Here is an 18,419-nt window from a genome sequence, read left to right as displayed (position 1 = left end):
CTTGTCACTTCTGTGTGAAATCTGCCTTAGTATGTACTCAAATTTCTATACGAAAGTCATCTAGGACGATCTCCCACTATACCAACGCTAAGGAGAGAGAAACTGAATTCGAAGGGTAGGGCTATCACATCCTACGCACAGAAATCTAAATACATCAAATTTATTTAATGCAGCATGTACACATTAGTTGATGCATTTAAGTGTTCTTGGCCTTTGTCAAGAATCAAATCTATACAGTTTGATGCATTTTTGCATATTGTTTGTAAAAGTAACGCCAAAGTACATCATGGTGTATTTCTGGTAATGCATCAATTGATGCATTTTTAATGCACATTTCTGCATCTTTCTCAATGATGCACTTAAACTTTTGATCTGAGTTTCAGACGTGATGCATTTTTGTTTCAACTGATGCATTTATATGTAGAATCAAGACCGGGATTCATGTAGTGAATCCAGTGTTCAAGTACAGTCATGGAAAAAAATACTTCCCCAATAGAGCCTTAATACCAGTAGTCTTATTTCTTTCCACGAGTGTATCATCGGACGCAGATTCTAATACATTTCCGCAGAAACCACATGGGCTCGATTCCAGCACCAAAGGCGAGAGCATCTTGAATTGCCTGGGTGGCAGGACTATTTGTAAGTTGAATGCATAAAGTTGTTTAAGTCCACTTTTTGACCAGACACAGTCAAATCAGGATTGGACCTACAATTTAAAGTAGGGCCCGAAAGTTGATTTTAAGTAGCATTTTTTTTTTAAAGTTTCACAATCGGAGGTATGATTTTCATGTGTGTAAGAGATCGACACGTAAAGAAAGACCATAAGAATGCCAGTGTTTGGCAACATACCACATGTTAGAAACGAGTGCGGCAAAACTTTCAAGGCAGCAGAACAAATAAGGGTAACGTGTTAATCTAGCGACGTTAACTCAACCCGCAACAACACTGCAGAATGACTAACATGTTGACGGTCCAAAGTCGGCGATGACATTTATAGCTTGAGCAAGCTATTGTTCTCGACTGCAGCCAGGGCAATAAATTCGTTTTCATGAAATTCTTGAGTCCATTGTTATTTTATGGTTTGGTTTGAAATTGGCATATTTGCTAATGTAATCGTTACGAAACACGAAAACAGAAATTCCTTTTGATAATGGGTTCTATTTCTCTTGCAAGTGTTTCCACGAAAAAATTAACAATGGAACATTAACAATTGCTTTGCAATTATTTTTCAAAATAATGGTTTTTGCAGGGAAATATTACTCAGTTAAACACTGATTTCACTACATATAAATCCAAATATGCAAAAACGACCGTAAATCTTAACAAGTGTAACCGAATAGTCATAATGAATTCTAATACCTGAGTAATAGCAGAGTTTGCGTCTATGGTATAGTTCCTGTATTCATAGGGGTTTGGAGGGATGGAGTTTACAGACCCAGGCTTTCACTGTGGGAAAAATTATTTGAAAAAGGCCACCCGAATTATGATGAAAATCTTGTTGTTAAGTTGTTGTTTTTAAGACCACTAGGCACATATAGGCTAATCGGGACTGAAGTTGCACTTGTTAGGGGAGCTTTCTTACCACAGACTGCACACCCTAAAGCCCATACGACCAGAGAACAAACAAAGACTTTTCATAAGTTATTCTTAATGTGGCACAGCTAGAAAGCACTGTGCAATATGCCTCCACCGGGTATCGAACCCGGGACGACTCGATATGGTTTTGATTGATTGAGTTGGCGTTTTGTGTCCACTTTATGCACAGAGTAAGGCGACGACGCTGCCACTATGCCATTGGGGAGGCCTCCCTTGATATGATAAACATATAAATAACCATTTGACATAACTTGGCCTAAAAGTTATATCTTAAAATGTACATCACATGGTCTCCATATAATATAAATCCGCGTCTGGGTTAGCGCATCGAACCACGACGCCAGGTGACCTAGGTTCGAATCCTGGAAATGTCCCACCATATAGTCTCACCAGTTCATCCTCGTCGTTTAACGTAAAGGGGTGTTAAGTGGCGTATAATGACCAAAATAAAGTACCAATGTTGAAAGATTATGTTGGGCCTTAACAAACTAGGTTAAGAATTCTCTGCTAATTAGATATCATTAATTAATTAATTGAGTTAAGGCAAGAGTGGGGAGGAATATCTTGTTGGAGCAAGGAAAGTAAAAACTCGGATTTTTTTCAAAACATAATGCCTATAAAAACCAAAGTTATTTTCATTTCATTATATTTATGTATATTTAATCTGATGCTTTGGAGGGCAAAGGAAAGTTTCAGAGCAACAGTCAAACCGGATTGAACGAAATGAGTATTCAAAGACTACAAACACTGTTCTAAAATTCGCTCATCATTCAGAACTTTTGGATTACTTTGAATTTGAAAAACGTATAGATGCAATTAAAATTTGAGCATGTTACATAAAATTGTAAACAATAAAATCGACTGAACAGTGTTAATATTTACATTACAATACCGTGTTCTGCATGTAAGAACCAGACCAAAGGGTGAATTTTTTCATGAGTTAGGTCTCGAACTAATTTTGTCAAGTTATCCCCGATATGGAGAATGAGCAAACAGCACAATATATTAACACTTCTGGTAAAAGATCCCCAGCTAGACATACATGGTATGACCTTAACTTTATATGCATGCATGCACAATGGAGAAATTCGTGAAAAGTTTCGATATAATGCACATAACACATGTATGCACACTTATGTATGGCGTAATGGAGCCTTGTTCTGGGGCAGCTTTTACCAAATAAATAAATAAATGAAAATGGTATTTAAGTGGTAAAATACAAATTCGTGTTCCAACTTCCTTCAGTGATTTATTCTCACATCATTAATACCCTCTACATTTTTTTCCCAAATAGATACTCCTAAAGCATTTAATAAAGGCCTAATTTAAGGTCACTTTAATGTTAAATTTACATCTACACCCTATAAAACTCTTACACTTCCCATATTTAAATTGGATAAAATGTTTACTCCTTCAATTTTAGGGTGTTCCAAGCGAGAATTGTTAAAAAGCGAATCGCACCTTAGGCTTCTAAGATCGTTCTCTTGAGAATGCAAACCTGCAGTTTTTTCTTCTCTTTTTTGTGTCGTTGACCTCGTTCGTAGCACATGCGTAACGCTTCCAAATCGTGCCCAACCTCAGGCCTCTTCCTCGGATGGACCCGTGAAGCGGAACTCGATGTTTCCTTATTCTCTTCTAGTGTTTGGCTCCCTCCAGTGGTGAAAGTGCATCCATTTCCGAGTAAATTAGCCATTACGATGAGTTAGCTAACATTGCAAGGAGAGTTCGCTTTAATGACAAGGATGCTTGTTCCGCATGTGAAATGATACAAGAATAAAAGCCTGTCCATTAATTCTTTTTGGGAATGTCATTGAAGGGCACAGATTACTAGGAAAAGCTCAGAAAGCTGACCAGAATATTTTTTTTAGGAAAAGGTAACCTTGAAACAGAGTAGCCAATTATTATTTGTGTCACTTCATTTAAAAGCTTTAAGATGATCTGGTCTGACGTATTAAAATCTATCAAACCCTGAAAACAAATTTTCAAGTATTTTCAAAATGGGGATATAAAGACATTTCGAAGAAAATTTTCACCCAAGAGATTCATTAATCTAGTGTTTTTCTTGCTATTTGTACTGTATTCCTACTGTTTCTTCGTGATAATATTGTACACATAGTACCCAGTGTAGGAGTATTTGGGAAATCAGAAACAGTCGATATCGGAAAAGAAAAGTTTGACGTTTTGATGAAATGATTATGAAGGTAAATGCTATAGCTCCATTGATGATATCTGTTCTAAAAACTTTGTCTTGGTATTATATTACCCATATTTAAAACACAAACATTACTTTTACAATGTTGTTCCATTATACTATAGACGATTGTCTATATGCTCAAATCATTATACTCAATATATTACTCAGCAACGCATTGTAAGATTACCCACAGAATAGAGAAATAAATGGTGTCATAAGCATTTGGATTTTTTTTTTGTAGCAGGTCCGTTTTGTCCTATTAAGTGAACATTGCCGCAGTTACACTTGAGCACTAGACACTTTAGACACTATCATTTTTGGTGTAATTTCATTCGGGTTCAGAGAGAGAGAGAGAGAGAGAGAGAGAGAGAGTAAGTAAGTAAGTAAGTAAGTAAAATGAAGTTCCTGTACATATAGCACCGTGCCATGAAGGCACATTTCAGGGGATGTGGAGGTAGGACCGCACATATTTTCGATCTCTGCCATTTTGGAGGTGATGTGATCAGCACCACGCTCCAGCCGCCTATACCTCACAGGGTTGCCCCAAGATACCCATCGATTTGAGGCCGCTTTATTAGTGGGCAAGGCCGAAAAAAATCCGATCTTAGATCACCCACCCGGGGAAACGAATCAGTCTCTCTCCTACCGACCACCGCGGCTCTTGAGAGAGAGTAAACTACGTTTGCCCCAAGCAAAGAAAAAAGGGCCCAATTTTATTGTCCTTTCTTCATGCTACATTTAAACCGCTCTAAATTGTTTCTTGTCCAGGGCGTAGAATTCTCGACCTACGGCTCTGTCTATAATAGGAATTGAACCAGAAGCTTTCGAAAACAAGATTGCGACTCTAGAAGTTGCCGAAGCGACAGATGTATGTGTGGGAGGGAAGGATGAACGTGGTGTATGTATAAAGTGAATGTAATTCAGTATCTTTTAATGTAAAATATTCTTCCTTGTCGCTTTACCAAGAGAAATTGTCCTATAAAGATTAGAAAGAACGTCACCGATTGAGAAGTCATGGGTCTTTGAATGCCAAAGGTAAGAATCTGGCTTTCTTGGTTCAGAGATCACATCTGCTCCATCAGACTCCACCCAGCACTGTATGGGCAACACCGAAGGTCAACTTCATATCCAGACCGGAAACGTCACTAGCTGTCACGTTTTGTTGCAAATGGAAAGAGTTTTCATGGAGTCTCTTCAGTAGTGAAGAAACCCTGGTCCATCACCAGCATTGTTTGTTCGAACGAGGAAGAGTGAGCATGTGAAGTAGAATGTATGGTTTCATGGAAGCAGCTGCTGCTTCTTTCAAATCGAAATTATAATACTGTATCGTTCAAAGTTACAAGGTTGCTTCAGGTAACGCTGTTGGAGAAAATAATCTTGGAGTTTCCACACCCAAGGGACACACTTCACACGAAATATAGTGTAGCATGAGACTTGAAAATCAAACCTTAAGAAATAAATGCACTCAATGCAATGACGCTCTGATTCATATCGCAATTCAAACTGCAAGTCCACTCTCGATAAGCCTGTCTGAGCATAATGCTGATCAAAACAAACTTTGACGGACTACATGTGCCTGCATTTGACATGTTAGTTTTCAAATAACGTGTCACATATAGCGTGTCTATTCGATATGAAAACTATTTTAAGGTTTGGGAGTTTCGAATAATTTAATGTGACTACTTCATATTTTGGTATTAAGATACTCCTGTGAATTTGGCCCCGACTCATTATCCTTTTTCACGCAAACTATTGTTAGTTTTTCGTTAGTTTTTGCAAAAAAGTGCGATAGTTTCCAAAACATATCCAAATTATTCAAGCAATAAATAGGTTACACTGTTCTGACCCACTTCAATCTTTTTAAAACTAATACTGCCAATATTTTTATTCGCGTTAGTTAATTTTGTTAAAATCACTTAGTTTTTCAAATGTATCTAATATATTTGCAAAATAACTGGTTCGAGAGGGCAACAAAACGCTAACAAGGAAGCATTCGTGTCAAAATTCAGTGTTGAAAGGTGCAAAATACAGTTTCACTCTTTCATTCGGAGAATAAATTGGACACATTGCTAAACTTACAAAATTTTAACAAAACAATATAGAACAAAGGAAAATGAAGAGACTTAGAAAACTTTTTCTTTTCTGAAAAAAATGGATCGGGCAGTGTGAAGTTGCTCAATATTTTCGTGAATAATTTTATATCATTTTGAAACTAACGAAATGTTGCCCAAACTATCAAAAACTGACTCTTTTGTGTTTGATGTGGGGAAACTATGCGAGAGAAAATAATAATGGAGCAGTAATAAAATTTGTCAGGACAATTTCACACATGGAGTTAGAGCTACAACTTTATGATGAAAATGCAGTGAGCCTCATTGGAAATTGCACAACAATTAGCTGGAGAAAAGTGAAAGATTCGATCCCCAACTTGTCATTAAAGATCTCATTCTAATTCCAATTGCAGCTACGTCTTCTTTACCGATTAGCTCATAGGTACAAACACTGGGGAAGGCACGGTGTGGGTTTGTCTCATACATTGTTTCATCCGTCCACATCTCATCCTCATCGTGGTGCGTGCAATTCCACGAAGAACTGTCGTTGAGGCAAAATTATAAGGTAGGAAGCTTAGACACATCTATTATAATTCCGGAAGCAGGAAAGTACATTATTTTAGTTCGAAAAGCGTGAAAAACAACAAATCTTTGCATGTAACGGGTTACATTTTCTTGCAGCAATACGACACGCACGGTCCTTCTGCATTTCATATTATTTTATACACCAGAGGCCAAATTTAACAAGAGAACATATGCTGCCAGGCTTGCTTGTGTGTATCCGTGGCTACTTCGCGAATAAAATAGCAATAAAAAAGTCAGTGACTGGCGGTTATCTTCCCTGTTACAGCAATGCAAAATAATCTTGCAGATCTTGCCTGTTGCAGTTGCGGAACTCTCGACATGAAATCTACACGCGGAAACGCCACCAACTTCAAAGGCTTAGCAAGGGGAGTAACCACAACGGCACACGGTTCCAACACGCTACGGTCATGGTAACATACATGCAAGTTACACATGTGTTACTACATGTATACGTGTTGGCATTCAGCGCCACTCCCTTTCCGACAAACCGACCTCCGTGTCGGAGTGGTTAGCACAGCGCGCTACGACGCCAGGGATCCGGGATTCCAATCCCGGCATGGGCATTCTTTATTAGTCTTCTTCCTCTTGGAGGTCTGGGTGACCAAGCCCGTTCTGCGACTACAAACATTGGTGATATGGTCTTCCAAAATGTATTTTTCCTTTAGGCCTGTAATTTAATAATGTTCGAGGCAAATTGCTATCTGGCATCCTCAGAACGTGTTGATTCCAATTTAGCTGATATTTTTTTAAATTTCTTCTATCATTACTTCGACCTTCCATTTATTTCGGATTTCTTCACTTCTAATTTTGTCTCGTAAGGTTACTAAAGACCGTAAATATCTCATTTGTGAACAAGTTATTCTAGTTTTATCATGTTGACGAAGAGTCCAACGTTCGCTACCATACAGAAGAGCCGGGTTTGAAATTGTTATGTATCTAAATTGAATTTCTTTTCTCATTTGTTTCGGATTTCTTCACTTCTAATTTTGTCTCGTAAGGTTACTAAAGACCGTAAATATCTAATTTGTGAACAAGTTATTCTAGTTTTATCATGTTGACGAAGAGTCCAACGTTCGCTACCATATAGAAGAGCCGGGTTTGAAATTGTTATGTATCTAAATTGAATTTCTTTTCTCATTTGTTTTCAATTTTTTTTTCAAAATTCAATTTAATCTATTATATTTTATTAAAATTTTCTCAACATCTTTTTGGTGTTCGAACTGTGAAATATGACTATTTTCACTCTAGGAAGTTTTTATTTTTACCATTTATTGCATTGACTTTGTTTTGTCCTCTGAAATTTTCATGTTATAATTTGTAAGAATTGATTGAAGTTTGAGTGTCCATTCTTCTATTCTCATTATATCATCACTCATCCTCATCTCCGCGATCAGCCGAAAGTGGCAGAAAAGCGAAGGAAAATAATCCAAATGTATCCCTTTAAAACAGGACGCAATGGTGCCTAAGTACCTCAACAGCTGTTTAGATCAGAACTATTGGCGAGATTTCAAAACTTTTATTGGAGGGGTACTTTTTAAAGGGTCTTTCACACACAAAAATTGAGCCGCCATGGTCCAGTCAAGCGGGATACCTGGGTTCGATTCCCGAGGTGGGTGATATCAGGTGGGACTTTTCATTCCTACGGTGGCTCTCGGGCACACCCACCTTCTGTTCTGGGGGAATAAAAATTGCCGGAACGTGGTGAAGATCCACTATGGTTGACATCTAACTCTCTATAAGCTTTCATGGTACGGTGCAATGCAGGCATTTAAAAGTGATGGAGTATTTGTAGTTATTCAATAAATGTACAAGCTTACAATTAGCTTCTGTGAATTATTCTTCTAATGTTCTCAACGTTGTCGGCATCCCCCGTCCTGCACTTTCACCACTTCCGAATGATACACCTTGTCGCCACCACAGGTGGCTAATGTGTAAAGCAGTCGACTTACGGCAGAAAAGACATATAAAATAAAGAAAAAGTGGCCTTTGCTTCAGGCATGGTCAAGTTCGACACACTTGGTTGCTTTTTACAAATATATAAAAATACTGAACATTCCCTGCTGTAAGAAACAAATCAAGACAATCCTCGTTACATCTGCAATTGATATAACTGACTGTGAAAGTTGTGTAAATACAGAAGAAAACCAGAATAAAGTAAATGACCTTTCTCTTGTTTATTTTGCAAGACAAATTCTGTTTAGCTTCCTTTCTATTCCGTTTTACTCTGAAAAGGCAAAGTGCTTGGATTTCGGCGACTTTACAGTAAGAAGTACCCTATTTAAAATATAGAGCCCGGTACCTATTACTTCAGGACATGGGGCGGGGGAGCTGCCTTAGAGTTTCTGAAACCAAATTTCATGAATAAGTGTTGATGAAATTACATTGTTTTTTTACTGATCCTCTGCGGAGTTGTCAGTTTAACGCGCTGCGAAGCCAGAGGACCCATGATTAAAGCATTGTGTTTGTGGCATCATGATTTCATCATCCATACTCGTGGTCGCAATTTAGTCAAGATGATGAAAAGCGTCGTATAATAACCGAAATAGAAAGACAATAAAGATGAATATGGCAACATTCATGTTCTATCTCGGCAATAGAAATGGCCTATGATCACCAATGGTGTACCGAAAGGAGGGCGATACAGGCATGTACGTATTTTTTACTTAATCATTGTTGTGCAAGACCTATTTTTAATTGGCCTGTATCAGCTCGCCTGGTCCGTATTGTGCCTCCGATGGCGTGATGATAACGCTGTCGCAATTATCAAAGAGTCCCAGTTTCGACCACAGGAGAACATTGCACAGTGTATCGGATCCCACTTTAAACTACGTCCAGTCTCCTTTAGCCTACCTAAGCGCAAAATGGGCTCTGTGAGAGACAAACGAACTTGTGATCTCTTCGGTATTTTGCCGAATGTATAATTTTCTTTAGAGAAAGCTACGCTATCAAGGACTACCAATAGTAAAATCTACCTACTTTTACCCTTGTGAAAGATGAACACCTAATAGACTTTGCTGCAGGATATCTGGTGGCGTAGTCATTAGCATTGTCTCATTGTTGTCAAGGGATCTGGGATCGATTTCCGATAAGTGCACAGTCCACGTGGAATAAAAACAAACTTTGGCACTGTCTTAAGAAAAACCAATGATAGTATGTACACTCCTGTTCACATAAAGAAGCACACTTTGTAGGGTTGGACAGTTGAAGAATGTACCACTTTTTCTGAACAGAGGTATACACATTTGAAGGTTTTCCCGTGAAGAATATATAGGATTTTAAATCTATGAAACATACATTTGTTGAGTTGTTGTCTTAAGTCCACTTTATGCACAGTAAGGCTAATCGGGACTGGACCTACAGTTTAAAGTGGGATCCGAACCACTATGTGCCTCCACCGGGTATCGAATCCAGGGAATATACATTTGTTTTTGTCTTACTTTACGTTAACTTTCTGTCTGTTTAATGGCGATGATGAGGAAAAATGATGATTCGATGAACTTGATTGGGTTTGAACCCTGAACCCTCGGTGGTGAAATCATTGAGTTGATCAAGCAATGGCTTGGCTATGGAGGTGGATCTATATAAAACATGTAAATGTTATATTTTCAATAATCACAAACTAGCTTTTATACCGTTAGGTGAACCTTGGTGAAAGAAAAGTCATTAGGACAACAATGAAGAAAGGAACAAACAGACAAAGGAAGAAGCGGAAATACATCCATATCTTACCCGGGATTCGAACTCAACATTTGTTTTTTCCATTTTTATCTCATGGCTGGAGCACCACATTCCCCTTTGATTTAATTGCTAAAACATCAATATAAAAATATAAAGACGGCGGTATAGTAACTCTTTGAGTAACTTTGTTAATTTGCTCGAAAGTTGAAGTCAAATTTCAAATCTAAAATCAACCTGGAAATGACTTTCTCCAATACTTAGCATTTGTATCTTTCCGAAAGAAAGTGCTGTTCAAATATCATGCAAATCCTTGTCCCAAATGAAACAATTACAGCCGACACTTCCGTCATGCTACTCATGTTCATTAACCGTGAAAATATGAGACACTACTCAGTTTACATAATACTTTTGTCATGCTTAGGCACGTTTGCGCTTGAAGATCTCTGCTGAAATTACCACTTTGTTAAGTCTCTCACAAATGAACACAACTTAAGATTCCATGTTTGCTAATGAAGAAAGTGTAAACATTGTCACGTACTAAATTAATTAATTGACACAAATTATCATGCTTGTACTAATAATGCTTGGCCCCATTGGAAAATTTTGGAAATGAATATGGCACATCGGAAAACAAGTGCTCATTGCATCAAATTTGCAAAATAGAATAATCAGAACTATAAATTCAATGTTTTGACTTGAAGTATTGAACGCTCCAAAGTTTCGCGGTGGTGGCACACTTCAATCTGTAGCTCTAGTCCTGGCAGAGCATACAGAGGACTTTCATTTTGGCCAAACAGCATGGTTAGCGTGATCGCCTTTGGTGAGAGAAGTTCATGGCTTGAGCTCTGTGGAGAAGCTCCAAATGTCGGATGTTGACACCACCATTGGTGAATTACTTAAAAAAAAGAAGAAAAAGAATCAGATGGGACGCTCACAAACACCACCCTCACCCAGACCAGGGTTCGCGGATTACATGCCACTCATGGCAGGCCCTGACACTAAAAGAACTATTGTACGTACTAGAGAGTATGTTTCAACCAGGGTGGATAAGAATCATGTTTTTTTTATTTAAAAAATCATTTTGTTGATTTTTTTATTTCAATCCGATTTTTTAATTAAAACACGCTTAAAACTGCTTACATGATTTTTGGCACCATGCACATAGATATGTTTTTTATAGAAATACTTTTTTCTAGTAAACGGCCCTGTAAAATATTTGAAGAGTTTGATTAGAGCAAATAAAAAAATATTCGTAAACATGGATTTTTCCGTTTCTGATACTGTAACTACTGTGAAAATGTTTGTTGAGTGTGTGAGTAACTAATAATAATTTCAGCAACTTTTCTTCCAGTGAAAATAAAACATTCTGGATGTACTCTATAATTGTAACTTAAAATATTAACTTATATATTTTAATAGTCTTTGTAGCTGAATTTTGGAGATTTTTTAATGATAGTTTATATAAAATATCAGCTGCCATGTTTATTTACAGTTTAATGATATTGACACTATTTATGGTTTAACATGATTAGTATCTTGTATATTTTTCTACACAACATGTTTGCTATTTTTGCCCATAAAATTATTGAATTTTAAATCAAGATAAATCCTGTGTTTAAATTTCCTTTCGTATGAGCTTCACACCATGAGTACATATATTTTATTTCCTTTATTTTCCTATCTTAGAACCTAATAATCACCATTAAATGATTACGAGAGTAATGTACTTTCACCAAAAGTGTTTCTGATATCTACAAAATCCTTATGTACATTATTCTATAAATTATTTATTTAGAGTTGCTACGCCCCTTGTGGGTACGTACTTAAATGTTATTTACCACGGCTACAGATATCTTAATCTCAGGGGGATAGCTTCTTTGTTTGAGAATTCCAAATAAGAAAGCGTTTTATAGCCAAGAGGATATAGTAAAATGCGGATCTATATTCTGAGAACTTGACAAAATACAGAGAAAATATATGTATATGTATAATCGAAAAGGCTTCTTCTTCTTTTAAATGGCTTCTTCTTCTTTTAAAAGGCTTCTTCTTCTTTTAATATGGAAAAAGCTTCTTCTTTTCTTATGGAAACGGCTTCTTCTTCTTTTAAAAGGCTTCTTCTTCTTTTAAAAGGCTTCTTCTTCTTTTAAAAGGCTTCTTCTTCTTCTAAAAGGTTTCTTCTTCTTCTAAAAGGCTTCTTCTTCTTTTAATATGGAAAAAGCTTCTTCTTCTTTTATTATGAAAACGGCTTCTTCTTCTTTTAATATGGAAATGGCTTCTTCTTCTTTTTCTTTGAATTTCTTCTTCTTTTATTAAAGCGTAATCTTATTTATGTGCTCGCTTTCCCCCCGCTTCTTTGTCAAACCATACAAGCTATACTTGTAGAAAGAGTAGGGTCGACTAAACTGAGAATAGCGCCACCTCCTATTTGACGACCAAAGGGGAATAACCAGGATCGCTAATAACGAGCGCTGCCAATGGCCCAGTGCGACTAATAAAAAGCGCGACCGAAAAGTGCTTCGGGGCGTCTAATTTGACACAGCGCCACCGGGGAACGGACAAATGCAAAAGCTGACGATGTTCTCCTCGTCAGAGAATCAAAAAGAAATTGAGATGAGATACATTTCTGAATTTCATTTACTCACTTAATAACTTTCCTTAACGTTCCATATGCGGCCATATTCTTAATTCTTTTAATTTACTATATATATCATTCTATTTACTTCTTTTATAGTATTTGAACTCTTCTTATCTATATTTCTCAATTTACTATAACATATAATCTCTCTTCTCCGCTCTAAGTTTTTTATAATTTCCTTCTCTCCTCTTTATATAGCGTGCTGCCATCTCTTGTCGATTCCGAGAAACCATTCCTCCTTGCAACATTCATTGTGTCGTGCGAAACTGGCACGTGACAGAGTGATTTAAATCAACCTGATTTAAATGAATCCACCCTGGTTTTAACTACAAGTAAACGAAGTCTTGGTGACTGGAACCGCAGCCAACCTATTGTCTATTCTTTCCAGTTATCGCCTTCCATTCTACTATTTTTACGAGTGGTCTATTTTGCTCTCCTCTGTGTTCTGAGGCCTCTGTAGAATCTAATATTAACTTAGGCATGCCTTACGTAATTTGTAAATTATTTAATTTTTGGAATTCTCGATAGGGGAGAAGGCTCCTAGACTTCTTTTATTTAAGTTACAATTAATCCTCATGGGGTTCCTTTCCCGCAGTGTGTCATCCTTCCGTTGTTTTAATCTAATCCAGTCATTTCCCTGTTTCGCGTGGCTCTGAGGCCCACCCAGCCTCGTATAATGGCTACCTGGGGAAACTCGGGGGGGGGGGGTGTTAAAGGCGGCCTGGTGTGATGCTGATCACGTCATGACAGAGATAAAAAATATGAGGAGCCCTATACCTCCACATCACCCCATATGCTCTCATAGCATGCGTGCACTGTACCTTTACCAATACTGGGACAACACATTTAACGAAGACTGCGTTCTCTAGTCTCCTTCCTGATTTTTTACTTTATTTCCCAACTTTATCCCTACTGTAGAAATAATCAATAAATAAGTCGACCAACCTTTAATTTATGCTCTGGAATAGGTCTAATTTGACTGACATTTACCAAAATGACTTTACAGGATTATTGTTGGGAAACTTGATGGTAAGAGACCTGTAGGAAGCCCAACACGAAGATGGATGGATAACGTTGAGATGGACCTAAAGTAAATTGGTAAGGATGGAAACGATTGATCTTGCCCAGGATAGGGACAGGTGGAGGGCTTATGTTGCAGCTTGGTTCTCTTGTTAAGGAACCTATTTTGTAAGTGTATCTGTTGATGCACCTGCATAATTATCAAATAGCATATTTATTTATAGAGGAAGTTTTTTGACGTTTATTTTCCTCTTGCAGTGTAACTAATGGCTAACCTCTGTTTTCCAGACGCTGTACCTACTTCAACAGGGAGCGTTATTGAGACGGGGGCAGTTTCAGCAGGCACAGAAGCCACTACAGTGCCCAGTGTAGAGATTATGGCGACAACTCTGAAACCAGACTTGAACTTGGCATCCACTGAGGCGCCGCCGACAACGTCAACCTCCAAGGAAAAGGATGATCCAAAGATCAGCACACCCTTACTCGATGACTCCGTAGTTCCTGAAGAGAACGACAAAGCCGCGCCGTCTGCTGCACCCACAGAAGGGTCCACTACGACGCAAAAGACACCCTCGATGACAGTTTCGGCACAAGCGACTTCAACAGCTATGCCTTTGCCAGGAAGTACCCAGACGATCGTGGATGCTGGCACGACTCAACCCGTGGCATCGATGCTTACCACAACTGCTACCCCCGTGACAATCACCTCAAGAATGTCCTCCATCCAGAAGATCCCCTCTGGACGCAGCTTTGACCACACGACTGGCATCCTGTCACGTCGGATCTCTGACAATTCGGAAACGAGCACCATGCGGGAGGTCAAATACGAAATGAACCCTACAGGCAAAGGAGGTATGACTAGCATTAGTATTTTCCCAAACTGGCTAATGTTAGTTTAATTCATAATTGCGCAACCTTAATGTCATTTCAAACTTCCCTCAATATCTTGAGCGAAAATTGGGATTGTTAATTGCGCCATGCAATGGGTATGGTTGTTTAGTAATTGTCAATTCAATTCCTGCAAAACGTTTTTCTTCCTTAAAGCTCTTGGAATTGCTCGTGGTTTCAAATAAAAGGAAGTTAGTTTTCTCAATCATTATCGTTGGAATTATCATTGTTTTATTTAATCTAGAAGGATTTCTCTCCTGGCTTCTCAACATAAGCAATTCAAATAGTTTAGAAGCCTCGCCGCCATTTGCAACATTTGTTTTAATTGCGACCTGATAACTCCGATCGCTTGAAACTGTTTTCTTTCCATGTATCTTTCAGCTTATCCTCACTTCATTATTCTACTGCCTGACTGCATTCAAATCCTCTCCGGAACCATATTTTTTTTTTCCGGACGAGTATAAGTCTTCAGTTTTTTCAGTATTAACATTTCTACCTTCTACGACGACCGAAACGGATCGTCGCAAATACCTTAGTGTTCTGTTTTGCTCTATGCGACTTGAGAAACTCTGCGATCGTTTCTTGTTGGTATTTCCATTAATTTTCCAAGTGTTTTTAAGTTCACTTTTCTGTCTTCATTTTTTCTGGCATACTATAATCAACGCCAGGGGTGCCGGGTTCGATTCCCAGCATCGGTGTTGTTCTTAAGTATCCCTTCATAAATTTCATATATTATACAGGGTGTTTCGTAAGTTCGTTTACAACGCTTGGGAGGTGAAAATAAGGTGGAAAGTTCATGTAACGAAATTCCGGAAACGGCTTTGTTGCCGAGTTATTGACGTTTGAAAACGTGGGAAAATGATTTTCCGACGTGAATAATGGCAAAACGGGTGGAGAGAAGTCGTCGGTGTTGGGCGGTCCACTAAGAAATTGGGTACGCTCTTGTCAAAAAATCACGCGGCAATGTTGTGCAATGTCGGCGCAAGGGATTCCCCAAAGGACGCGAACGAAGATGTTGACGGGAGTGGGGTGGGTGTGAGCTGGTATCGGCGAAAATTGGCATGTGTTGAATGGCACCAAAAAACAAAGAAAATTTCCTGAGCGAAGGGCACCATGACGTAAAAACGAAAAAAATAAACTGTCATAGGTTGCATACCCTGAAGGGAAGATGGGTGTCCGTGTGATCTGACGTTAAGTACCACATTTCCCGCTAGGGGCGCCAACAGTGTAGGTTTCCTCATGAAGGAGCGCACGTGTCTGTGCCATTCGTGCTTCAGGTGCTGTGCCAGCAGCAGGTTGTAAAACATTCACGTTTGAATGGAAAGACGTGAGATTCTTGGACAGTAGTGTTGAGCAAACATTTGACCTAGCAGTGTTACGTGTTAATTCTTAGCCACAGCCCATCGTGTTCCAAGAAGTGTACTAGTGTTAACGGCCATAAACACTTGTAGCCCGGTGTAAGGGATGGCTGCATACACGTCCCAAGAGCTGGCGGACATGCATCTGATTTATGGGGAGGGTGGAGGTAATAGCCGTGCTGCAAGGCGTCTGTATGGGGCACGTTTTCCAAATAGGGTGTTACCATCGCACACCTTATTTCAAACTGTACACACTCGACTTCGGGAAACAGGATCAGTGTTGCCACCTCGTCGAGAAGTTGGACGACCGCGAAGTGTGCGAACACGACGGTTAGTGGAAGATGTACTAACTGCAGTGATGGATCATCTAAGCACCAGTACGCGCGCACTAGTCCACGAACGAAACACCTCCCATGTGAATGTGTGGCGAGTCCTGTCAGAAGAGGGGATGCACCCGTACAAATTGAAGAAAGTGCAAGACCTTTTACCTCGGGACTTTGGCCCACGTGAGGACTTTTGCCAATGGTTTGTTGATCCAATTGAAACTATCCCCAATTTTCAGAATGCGGTACTATGCACTGATGAGCTATCTTCAATAAAACTGGTGTGTTCAATAGTAAAAACAGTCATGTGTGGGAACATGAAAATCCACATGCACTGCTAGTGGCACATCATCAGCACAGATTTGCAGTGAATGTGTGGTGCGGGATACTGCATGACCATTTGATTGGACCGTACATTCTCCCTGTTCACCTATGTGGACCATTTATCAAGCATTTCTCAGTGAGGTTTTGCCTGAACTACTAGAGAACGTGCCCTTGGCACTGAGACAAACACTGTGGTTTCAACATAACGGTGCACCCCCACATTTCTATCGGAATGTGCGCCATTTCCTCAATACCGTATTCCACAACCAGTGCATTGGCAGGGGAGGGCCTGTGCTATGGCCACCTCGATCGCCTGATATTACGCCCCTGGATTTCTTCCTCTGGGGAGAGATGAAACGCCTCGTTTACGAAACACCTGTCGTGTCAGCCGAGGACTTCGTTGCCCGTATCAATGTAGCTGCAGCATCGATAGCAGAAACGCCGGGGTTGTTGGGTCGCACTAGACAATCCTTGATTCGTCGTTGTCGCCTCTGCTTGGAAGTACATGGTGGACAATTTGAAAACCGTCTGTGATGAGGTTCCCTTCACATCTCCATTAAGCATACTGTGTGCCCTTCAGGGTATGCAACCTATGACAGTTTATTTTTTTTCGTTTTTACGTCATGGTGCCCTTCGCTCAGGAAATTTTCTTTGTTTTTTGGTGCCATTCAACACATGCCAATTTTCGTCGATAAGCTCACACCCACCCCACTCCCGTCAACATCTTCGTTCGCGTCCTTTGGGGAATCCCTTGCGCCGACATTGCACAACATTGCCGCGTGATTTTTTGACAAGAGCGTACCCAATTTCTTAGTGGACCGCCCAACACCGACGACTTCTCTCCACCCGTCTTGCCATTATTCACTTCGGAAAATCATTTTCCCACGTTTTCAAACGTCAATAACTCGGCAACAAAGCCGTTTCCGGAATTTCGTTACATGAACTTTCCACATTATTTTCACTCGTACAATCACCTCCCAAGCGTTGTAAACGAACTTACGAAACACCCTGTATATTGATTTTGATTTGATTTGATATTAAAATTTTGGGTGCGTCAGCACTTAGGCTATTTTGCACCCGTCACATTATACGGGGTCCAGCCCCTAATCTTTACAAAGAACAAGTCTAACGTTGCATAAGTAAAATCTTAAAAGCTTAAAATGTTCTGACTTCCGTTAAAAGCTGAGGCTGTAAAAGGCCCTCAGCACACACAAGGACAAAAAACAGGACAACACACACAAAATTATACTGGCCAGAGTGCCAGTCGCCAGAGCCTCGTACGTCTGCAAAACGCAGTCCGGGGTGTACTAACGTCGAAGTGAGGTTAACAGTTGGGTGTACTACGTGGAAAATCACCCCTTACACCCCACACCCTGTATATACATATATGTATATATATACGGGGTGTCGCAAAACTCTTTCAACAACGCTTGGGTGCTGGTAGATATCATAAAAACAAATAACTTTTCCCTATAAAGTTTACCTCGAAAGCGCTTAGTTTCTGCGCTATAAGTGCTTAAAATCTATCCTGTACGTATGGAACCCAACACAGCAAACGCTTGCTCTGACATAACTACCAGGGGCGCGTGGCAGGGTTGCCACTAGCGTTCCTCGTTAAGAGAGACGACTTGAAAACAACAACAACAACTTGTGAGTCTTGCCTGAGCAAAATCTAAAACATTAATGATACTAGCTATGTTGTAAGAAGCATTGACAGTATTTATAAACTGACCAAGACAAATAATGGACAGACTGAAATTCAAGATT

The 18,419-nt window shown here is 39.3% G+C and overlaps 1 protein-coding gene across 1 annotated transcript in view; it reads left to right on the top strand.

The window, feature by feature from the left end:
* LOC145984396 (uncharacterized) overlaps window positions 1–18,419 on the top strand; it is a 105,397-nt gene that overhangs the window by 69,299 nt on the left and 17,679 nt on the right. Inside the window, exon 2 of the mRNA XM_083118057.1 lies at window positions 14,048–14,611. Coding sequence (XP_082974183.1) covers window positions 14,048–14,611 — 564 coding nt within the window. The remainder of the gene's footprint in view (window positions 1–14,047; window positions 14,612–18,419) is intronic.

This window comes from Lepisma saccharinum, chromosome 2 (assembly GCF_977018435.1).
Source record: "Lepisma saccharinum chromosome 2, izLepSacc3.1, whole genome shotgun sequence".
NCBI classification, from domain to species: Eukaryota; Metazoa; Arthropoda; class Insecta; order Zygentoma; family Lepismatidae; genus Lepisma; species Lepisma saccharinum.
Note: the sequence above shows the minus strand (reverse complement) of the source record. Positions and strands in the feature narration are given on the sequence as shown.